General features: G+C 46.7%; 1 protein-coding gene across 1 annotated transcript; it reads right to left on the bottom strand.

Moving 5' to 3' along the window:
• Positions 1–9,328: 9,328 nt before the first annotated feature.
• On the bottom strand, positions 9,329–10,396 carry LOC123159621 (uncharacterized). Its single transcript, XM_044577462.1, has one exon. The coding sequence runs from the start codon at positions 10,251–10,253 to the stop codon at positions 9,633–9,635; it is 621 nt and encodes a 206-aa protein (XP_044433397.1). The 5' UTR covers positions 10,254–10,396; the 3' UTR covers positions 9,329–9,632.

Raw genomic sequence — 10,396 nt, 5'->3', positions numbered from 1 at the left:
GACTTGCAAAGATATCAAATCATGCATATAAGAATTCATAGAAGAACCAAATAATATGCATAGATAATCAAGTTCATAAATCCACAATTCATCGGATCTCGGCAAACACACCACAAAAGAGTATTACATTGAATAGATCTCCAAGAACATCGAGGAGAACTTTGTATTGAAGATCAAAGAGAGAGAAGAAGCCATCTAGCTAATAACTATGGACCCGAAGGTCTGTGGTAAACTACTCATGCTTCATCAGAGAGGCTATGGTGTTGATGTAGAAGCCCTCCGTGATCGATTCCCCCTCCGGCAGATCGCCGGAAAAGGCCCCAAGATGGGATCTCACGGGTACAGAAGGTTGCAGTGGTGAAAAAGTGGTTTTGTGGCCCTCTACGATCGATCTAGAGTATAAGGGTATATATAGGCGAAAGAAGTATGTCGGTGGAGCTTCGTGGGGCCCACGAGGGTGGGGGAGTGCCTACCCCCCCTAGGCGCGCCCTCCTGCCTCGTGACCACCTCACGGAGTTCCAAACTTTCACTCCAAGTCTCCTGGTTTGCTTTCGGTCCAAGAAAGATCATCGCGAAGGTTTCATTCCGTTTGGTATTCCTTTTCTGCGAAACTCTAAAATAGGCAAAAAAACAGAAACTGGCACTGGGCCTCCGGTTAATAGGTTAGTCCCAAAAATAATATAAAAGAGCATATTAAAGCCCATTAAACATCTAAAACAGATAATATAATATCATGGAACAATCAAAAATTATAGATACGTTGGAGATGTATCAGACACCCAACCATAGGAGCACGTGTAGACACCTTCTTGCGTTCTGGATTTCCGGTCGCTTTCTGCCCGAGGTTCATACGAGCATACATGCTCATATGGGACACCGTCTTTGGCTCTAGCAATCTACTTGTCTTTGTTGGGGAGCCTTACGACCGTGCATACAAGCGCTTGGGCTCGCATGACACACTGTTGGTGGCTCTGTTGCCTCTAGATGTTTTTGTTGGCGCCCCCTCGCTCGATACGACCACGCATGCGACCATAGGTGATCGTATAAAACACCATCTTTTCCTCTGTTTTGTTTGAAGCTTCATTTTCTTCAAAAATTCCTGTAAGGTTAGTCCCAACACTTGTACTAGGAAAATGTTAAGAAGATCCAATAGTGCAATTTGTACCACGTAAAATTTTGAGCAGACGAAATTTTTCACCTATTGAAGACTTAATTAACCAAGCCAACTATAATAGTAATTCATGCAAAGTGCCAATGCAAACTAAACTATAAAGACTCAAAATTAATAAAGACTCATACTTACTTCCGGGCTGCCTCCCGACAGTGCTTTCTTTAGAGAGATATAGCTAGGCTTCGATGCTCCACAAATCCACCCGGATCCGAAGGGATATTGACCCGGTGTGTAGTTGGACTTGCCTCCAACCACTATTTGGAGCATCTCATAGCAAAGTGTGGTCGGAGTCGTACCCTCTTGCGGTGCATCGACATCATGTATGTTAAGAGATCCTCTCTCTCAAGCGAGAACTGATGCACCGGACTAGGAAGACATGTCTCCATGTACTTATGCAATGCAAGGGTTAGAGACTTACGAATAAATTTTAATATGTCACCTTGGCTACCATTGTAGAGGAACACTTCATAAAATTCTTCCTTTGGAGTGGATAATTTGACACTCCTTAATAGCTCCCCTGCATAAGAAAATCGCCCAAAGAGCATAGTTGAACATTAGTGTAGATAAATCAAGAGTACTTCCTTCATCTAGTTTGTCATTATAGTTAACACTGGGCTCTTTAAATAAGATTCTTAGCAACTCATGATCATTATCCCCCTCACTTGGAGGATGACTTTTCTGCACATCAAATTCATTAGCATCAAGTTCATTCAAACTAGAATTATCATACTCTCATTCTGGCATATCAAAGAGTTTGAATAAATGGGGTTACGAAACAATTCTTTTATCGTGAACCCCTTTTCTTCGTTTTCTTCTTCTTATTCCTCCTCTTCTTCACATCATAATTGCAAATATACTCACCACAATAATTTACTATGGTTGTCACTGCACGATACATATCAATAAGTATGGCACTCTCTTCATTGGCTTGAACCTATTTAATTCCATTGAGTAACATCCAAACACTTGTGCATAAAACATATTGTAATGTTTCCTCAGTGTCATCACTCTCACAACCATTATTGTAAGATGCAATGATCTCGTCATGAGCATGTGCACACTGGAATTCAAGGTGGATCTTACCATTACAACTTCTGGAAGAAACGGGATATGAGGAACATAACATAAGTGCACATTTACCTAACAAGTTTATTAATTTACTCATACCATAGTAGGCATATGTTCATCATTTAGCACTTCAAATAATTGTAAGAAATCACTATCAAAATTAATAGTTGTGAGAAGGCGGACAAACCGTTCATCCTCCTCTTCTTCCTTGCTAGATTCTTCTTGTGAGATCACTTGTTCGTGTGTATCATCTTGTGCCTTTTTATTACTGGAAAAATATTCTTGACAATAATAATTTACTCTATCCAAAAAACCATACATCCAGTCAAGAATTTCATCCTTCCTTCAAGCTTGAACAACTTTGATATCTGCAGATAATTTCCATGCACTTGTGGATAACACATAACGTATGATTTCGTCGGTTGCGTTCATATTACTACTATTGTAGTGTGCTACCACCTCATCATAAGTATTCGTGCACTGGAATTCAAGGTGTTCTGGAGACCCGCAACTTCTACAAGAAACTCGATACATAGAACATAACATAGATGCACATGTATTTAACATTCCTAGCAGTTCTAATTTACCCATAGAAATAATACTCTTCTTGAGAGTTGCATCATCAAAGAACTTATCAAGTGTGTACAAGAGCTTACTCTTGGAAGTGGGAGGCGGGCATGGGTGAATGTGTGCATCTTCTTCTTCGTTGATGCTTTCTTTTTCTTCTAGGCACACTTGTTCGTCCAAGTTCAATTGTTCTTTGTTATTCCATTTATTTTGCTCCAAGTTAGTTTCAAAAATATTTGATTCATGATCTATTGCCACTTATTGCAGTCATTCATCATTGGGGGTTGTTTGCTCCTCATTGTTTGCATCCTTTCCTTCATATTTCTGTGATTCTTGCAAGAATTTTTCTGCTTCTGGGATAGCTGCAATCTGCTCTTGGTCATTCACAACTAATGCATTATCACAAAAAATATCTAGGTAAAATGTATGGATAGGTTGCAACTCAATGTAAATTGTATCAAGGATAGCATCTCTTATCTCTGTACCCAATATATAAAGTAGAACCTCATTAGCACATTGATATTGTTGGTGCTCTTTGGATCCACAATCTAAGCATGATGCCGGATATGAATGGGGTATAAGGGACGTGTATTTTTTCATCAATTCAATCCATTCCTTCAACTTTGCTTCATCGGTAGCCAAAAATGGTAGACTCTTGTATCTCTTTTCGTTCATAGCAAGTTTCATTTGTTCATGGAGTGTCATCTCAAAAGACATGTTTAGCAAAATTTTCTGATATAAACAATAACTAACAAAATAAACTATGTGTGAGCAGAAAGGTAATAACCGAGCGCTTTTACTCCCCGACAATAGCGTGAGAAAATCTTGATGACCTGCAAGGGCACATGGCTATTGCAATTCACGGTAGGCAAAGTATGTTGATCCCATAGGGAGCAGTGTTGCATGGGTAACTACCAACCCCACAGCTACATCGTCACTTACATGGCTATGCTCACACCTATAGCATTATCTAGAAATAGTCTATTCGTCAGTTGGTGGCGGAAACGATAATAAGGGTGGTTTTAACTCTACGCGGAGGGAAAAACATAAATAAAACAATGGGTAAAATAAAGGGGCGGCGCTTGAGTAATAAGGTCGTTCTGGAGGTGTTCGGAGTCATCACTACTCATACGCGCGTTATGTGAATACTAAGCCACTTTACATGTTTCTCTTTGTGGGCGGAGCCAGTACAGATATGTGCATACATGTGGCAGCCCCGTATCACATACGCCACAACCATTCTTCCCCACTTCGGTTATCAAACAGTGATTAAACGAAAAATGGTCCCGTGGACACAGCCAAAGTGGTCTCCGTTTACCCCCTGCTGCAATGATCCGGGATGAAGGGAGATAGTGCCTGTCACGCTACCCACCTCCGGAACTAGCCGGCTCGCCAACAGTAATAACCTTCCGTCCAGAATTGACATATGCTGGATGGTCAACTTCACCCAACATTAAGAAGACTACTAACATAAACATGTAAAGAGGATATCATATCGCACAAGACAATCAGTACTAGCACAAACTAGAGTTCATCTTATTCCCTCAAGAACTAATTAAATTACTCAAACATGGTGATGAAGTACATAGAGATGAGAGATGAGTTACAAGCCAACAGGAAGTTGGAAATGGAGAGAGGCATGTCATGGTGATGAAGAGGGCCCCGACCCTCCGGCCAGCACAGGCGTGGAGGCGCCTCCTCCTTCCTTCTTCCTTGTCTAGGCCCTTCTCTCTATGTTGGAGTTGCTGCAATGGAGGTGTGGTGGTTGTACATGAGACTTGTGGAGAATGGAGATGGCTTGATGCGGCGGCTAGGGTTGGAGGCCTTCTTATAGGAATCCTCCTTGGGGTGTCCTCCATTGATCTAGCCTCCTCCCTTTCATCCAAGGGATCTAGGGGGAGGCAAATCCACATCCAATACAAGACTTGGTCGTCTAGGGAAAAGAATTATATGAGACCAGGTCTTATGGGCTAGTATGTGAAACCCACCCCGATGAATGACACGTGGCATTTAAAAATCACAAAGCATCTACCCCAACCCCTACTTGAAATCAGGGGGGAAGATTACATGCTTTATGATTTGTGAATGCCACATGTCATCCATCAGGGTGGGTCTCATCTGCTAGCCCGTGAGACCTGGTCTCATATAATTCTTTTCCATCGTCAAGGATCTCGTAGGAAAAAACATGGACGAAATCGGAGCAAAATCAGGAAAGTTCTAGCCAATTTTCGGAGCTGCCCGAAGATCATACGAGCTCCCATACGACGGCTATGCTCGCATGGAAGGTTGTCATTCTCTATGGACTTCGGGAGCTGTTTCATATTTTGGTTGCCATTTCTTCATACGAGCTACAATTTTGACATTCTTGTGCTTGTTGGATTGCTAACGAAAAGCCCGATGCGTCAGAGGCCTTGAATCTTCAATTTGGACACTTTTAATAAATGTCAAATGATCAAACTCTCCAAGGGGCCTTGATCTGGTGCCTGAAACTTCTCCGGTTTGAATCCCAACTTGGTTCTTTTGATGTCCCAAGTCCATGAACATGTCAACACACCTACAAAGACCACAAGACAAAGGAAAAATAATAAAAACTAAATAAAAATAAAAAGTGTGCAAAGAACATGGTAAAACAAGTAAATACCGAAAACTATGCATTAGAGACATGAATAAGAATGCTAGATGGGTATGATATGAGGGATTTTGGCACTAGAATATACTTTAAGATGTATGCATAAAGTCCACTTATCATGTTGTCATTGTGGTTGTCAAGACGTTGAGATATTATGCTCTTACAATTATAGCATCTTTCTTCAAAAGATTTGCTTAGTTTCCATTCGATATATCTCTGTTAGCCAAGTTCAGTCATTACTTTTGCCAGTTCTAGATCTACTCATATTATTCCGCTGCTGAGTTTGGGTCTCACTCAAAGTATCGCAAGAAAATTTGAAACTCCCAGTCGCCCCCCCCCCCCCTCTCCCTGTCGTTATACTCTCGGTCCTTACACATGGCATCTCCGCATGTGCTTTCAGACATCCGTAGATACCCGTCCCACGAATCAGCGGTCGTGCCATATGCAAACATCTGGAGTGCGGCGCTGCACTTTTGGTAACCAGAGAACCGAACCCTTCCCACGACGTCCTTTTTCAAGATGAAGTAGTCATCATATATAGGACTGGACGCCATGGTACAAACGATAAAAGACACTCTTGCGCATCTGGAAACGCCGGAAAAAGTGGTTAGCGAAGAGTGCATCGGGGGCAAAGTATTCGTCCATCGGTGTCAAATGGTCGCGCGCCCTGTTGCGATTGAGCACTCGATGACCCTTAATCGAGCCCTTGAAATTGAGAACATGCTCCTCATCACGCTTTGCGTCTTCAAGGACCGCCTACATCATCGTCGTCTCATTCGTGTAGTCCTTCTCGTCGGACGAGCTGTCGGACGACTTGACATAGTGCTCATATATGTACTCCAAATCAGAATCCATAGCTTGAAAGAAGAAGGGACAACCTTTTTAGCTTCAACAATTCATTAAATAGTTGTTGGGTCTGCTGAGTATAGGAGTAGCGGATGGTACCTGGTTGGGCGGTCGGAGGAGAGTGGTTGAATTGCGACGATGAAGAAATGAGGCGAAGCGAGGCAGCAATGTTGGAGGTGACGGAGACGTAGAGTTCCGACATGGTGTGTCGTGGCGGACGGTGTAGTGGAGCGGCGGCGAAGGCAAGAGAGAAAGAAGAAAGGAGAAAAAATGGGGAGAATGGAGGCGCGGGTTCCGGAAAGGGTTTTGGATGGGTCGGGGGTGTCGGAGCCCTACGTGACTGCTATCCGGACTCCCGCAAAGCCCTTTGTGTTTGTCTCGGGTTTGCAAAAAAATACGTCTTGACTGCTCGGCGGATCGATACAAGCCCGCGTTGGATGGCAAAACACATCCAGACCGCGCGGTCCGGACGTATGCGTGTTGTTTGAGGGTCGGTGTTGGAGAAAACCTTGATATGAAGAGAGATGTTCTCCGTGCTCTTCTTCTGCAGGCCCTCCCATCTATGAAATTGGAAGTTTGAAACCCATCAGATTCACCACTTGAGCTGAAAACAAAATAAAACAGATGCATACCTTGGAGGTGACCGGCCGGTTGGTTCAACAGATGCACATCAGGCAAATGATCTCGCCGCATCGTCAACATCTGCTCAAGCCATCTCGCCTTATTCTTCAGCCGCCCCGACCTCCTCCCGTGGTTGCCGTCAGCCTTCGGCTCCTCATCCACCCCCTTCGGCCCCCCATGGCCGGCTGGCCGGTGTCTGTCGTTGTTGTTGTTGTTGCTGCTGCTGCAGCAGGATGCAACCTCTGTGCTCGTTGACAAGAGGGAAGGGGAGAGTCCTCTGAGAACTTGCCGGGGAAGAGTTCGATCGACACGCGGCACGCGCTCCTGTTCTAAACCAAGCAAATTCCCTCCCAGAGGGGAGACAATGGGAGCTCTTGCGAAGGGCACGAAGTGGAAGGATCAAAATAGCGTTTACAGAGTTGACTTTGAGAAGTGGATCATTTGCAAGTAGCATAGTTTGATAGTCTGAAATGAGTGGTTGTATGTCATAATTGTTATCCAATAGCATCGCATATATGTTAGGTTTGACAAGGGGACTGCATATCTTTGGATTCGGCTCCGAACAGAGAACCAACATTTGGGATGCAGTAACCGGAATTTCTTTGATGCAGCTATAAAGAAAGATTACCAGAACGAAATGAGTGGATATGGACATATTGTTTCTGTAGATGTAACTAATAATGATGGATGAAACATCTGAACAGAGAAGTTTTGAGAAATGAAGAAAGCAAATAATCATTGGTCTGTAATATGTAAAGGAGCAGATAAAAATTCAGGAACTAAGCTTTAGTAACAGCCGACTGGTTGTTACGATAGAAAGAAGATAGCTATGACATCACTCAGCTTTGAGAAGCGCATGATGTGCAGGTAGGATAGTCCGATAGTGGAAAATCAGTGGTGATCTTTCCACATTGTTACTGAAGAGCATGGCAAACGGGTGACGAGCGCCAATCCGTGAACACAGAAAATGCAATCAAACAACATCACCGATGGTGTTATATCTAACGTCAGATATTTAACCATGGCAAATCAAACGTTTTAACAGCAATTTATGTTGGGCAGTGATCTGCGTCGGCGCACTGGCCCAAATTTGAGCCGGTTGCACCCTGCCTGTCATATCTGGCACCCCCGAGCCGTCAGATCCCTTTCTCTATCATCTCCAACCTCCCATCTTCAACCTCCCGCACGGGAAAGGGAGAGTACCGCCTCGCACGTGCTGGCCGCTTCGCCTCGCCTCCTCGTCTTCCCTCACCGCCGGTCGCCGCCATCGCCGCTGGTCGCCGCCCTCACCTATGTCGCCTTCGTGCATTTCTCACCTCCGTGGATGCACCAGCATGCGCAAATGGTTGCAGCCTTGTAGCTCCGGTGGCACTGCTCACAACTCCAGTGCACAACGGCCACACTCCGGTGGCGACGGTTCACCGGACACAGCGCCCCGACGGTGAGCTTACAAAAAAGATGCATCTCTCCTCGGGTTGCCTCCAGTAGCAGCAAAATTGTCCACCTGTCGAAGCAAAAACAAAGTACCAGTTGAAGCTTTTCGCACATACGATTCAAGCTTTCTCTGTCAAAACGGTTGCAAATTTTCTGATTCTGCAGAGTCCGGTTGTAGATTTCTCTCTCAATGGTTGAAGCTTTTTCCCTCTACGATAGAAGCTTTTTTGTAAACGATTGAAACTTTTTTCGTTTTGAGCGGCGCCTGGGTGAAAGCTTCGTCTATCGTTCGGTTGAAGCAGTTTTCATCGAAGGTTGCAGGATTTTCTGTAGACGGTTGTATCTTTCCTCGATGGCGCTGAACGCTTGCAGCTTTCCGTATATCCGGTTGAAACTTTTCATCTAGAGTTTGAAACTTTTTTTAGCGGTTGCAGCACATGGAGGTCTGCGGCGGGTTCTGCAATGCCTCACCTGTAGGTTTGGCGAGATACGGCACCCCAACAGTGGCGGCCATGGGTGCCAGGTTCACGACATCGTCGTGCACTCCCCCAACAACACTCGCTCATAGCAAAAAACCGGCATGCAAGGCGCCACCGTGGTCGCTCCACAGCTACTAGGATCACCCGCGCAAGCTCCGAGCAGATGTGTGACAGCGGCGACCATGGTGGCCGCGCGTGCGGCAAGGGATGGAGCAGCCGCTCACGGCCGTGGCCGAGGCCTGCGAGGAGCTGGCGCCTGGGATGGAGGCCGACTGCGGAGAGCTCCACCTTGTGCCCTTTGGCAACACCTGCGCGTGATCGAGGAAAGAGATGAATATGAGCGCGTGCGAGAAGACGACCGATCAAAGCGTTCGGCCGGCGTGTAGATGACAAACGTTTTTCATTTATACTGGTGTGGGAATGAAAATTTTAGTTTGTAAACGCGGCAATATCCTGACATAAAATAAATTGAAATAGATTTGTCATGCTTGCCAACTAAACTTGCTATCCTCTGCAAATATAAATTCCATAAAAAATCATCTGATTTGTCATGGCTATAAATCTGACATCAGATTTAAATTTGATCTTACATAAAAAACAAAACAAAATGCCTTCAGAATATGCAGAATCGTATGGTGGAGTACGTACTATATAAACACAAGCCCATACAGACCACGCGAATGTCATGCATCTACAAATCGGGAGTCACTCGCACGGAAGCACACGGGTTGCACCACACGCCTCCACTCCGCACGAGCACAACTACATGACGTGCGTATTATACGGCACGCGTACGCTCGTACGAACCGCGCTGCGCTCACAGCCTGGCCTCGTTGTGGCACTCCTGGCGCCGGACCTTGACGTCGGGGACGCCGATGGCGATGCGGCACGCCGACCTCCCCTGGGCGTTCCGCTTCACGAACCCGAGGAACGTCACCCGGCCCTTCACGTCCGTCCTCGCCTCGAACTCCATCTCCCCGGCGAGCACGTCGCCGAGCAGGCCCCCGATCCCGGCGGCCGCCACCACCTTGTCGGCCTGCACCGTCATGCCCAGCCGCATGGTCGTCGCGCCGCGGCTCGGCACGGTGCCGGCCGGGACGACGGCGCTGCCCACGGGTGCGCCCCGGTAGAGGAGCGTCGTGGCGGCCTCGCCGTAGCGGAACGAGGCCGGGTTCGGGTTGCGCAGGCGCACCACGAGGAGGAAGGTGACGTTGAGCTGGACGGAGACGGTGGGGAACGTCACGCGCGGGGCGGCGCCGGTGGCGTTCGCGGAGAGGAGCTCCGTGGTCGGGTCCCGCGGGCGGAGGACCGCCAGCAGGACGATGGCGGCCACGGCAGCCAGGAGGAGCAGGACGAGCACGGCAAAGCTGGCGCAGATGATGGCGCGCCGGCGGCGGCTCTGGCGGGCTGCCGGCGGCATCTCGCCGGACCCCGACATGCCTCTCAGGCTCTAGTGCTCGCGGTTGGCGTGAGTGTGGTATGGGCAGTGTGAGAGTGCCGCGAAAACATACTACTGCACACCGAACATGTAGACGCGGCAATGTGCTGCACTCACTGACTTGTAAGAGGATCCTTCCGATC

Source organism: Triticum aestivum, chromosome 1A (assembly GCF_018294505.1).
Source record: "Triticum aestivum cultivar Chinese Spring chromosome 1A, IWGSC CS RefSeq v2.1, whole genome shotgun sequence".
In the NCBI taxonomy this organism is placed as follows: Eukaryota; Viridiplantae; Streptophyta; class Magnoliopsida; order Poales; family Poaceae; genus Triticum; species Triticum aestivum.
This window is presented reverse-complemented; position numbering and strand designations above follow the sequence as displayed.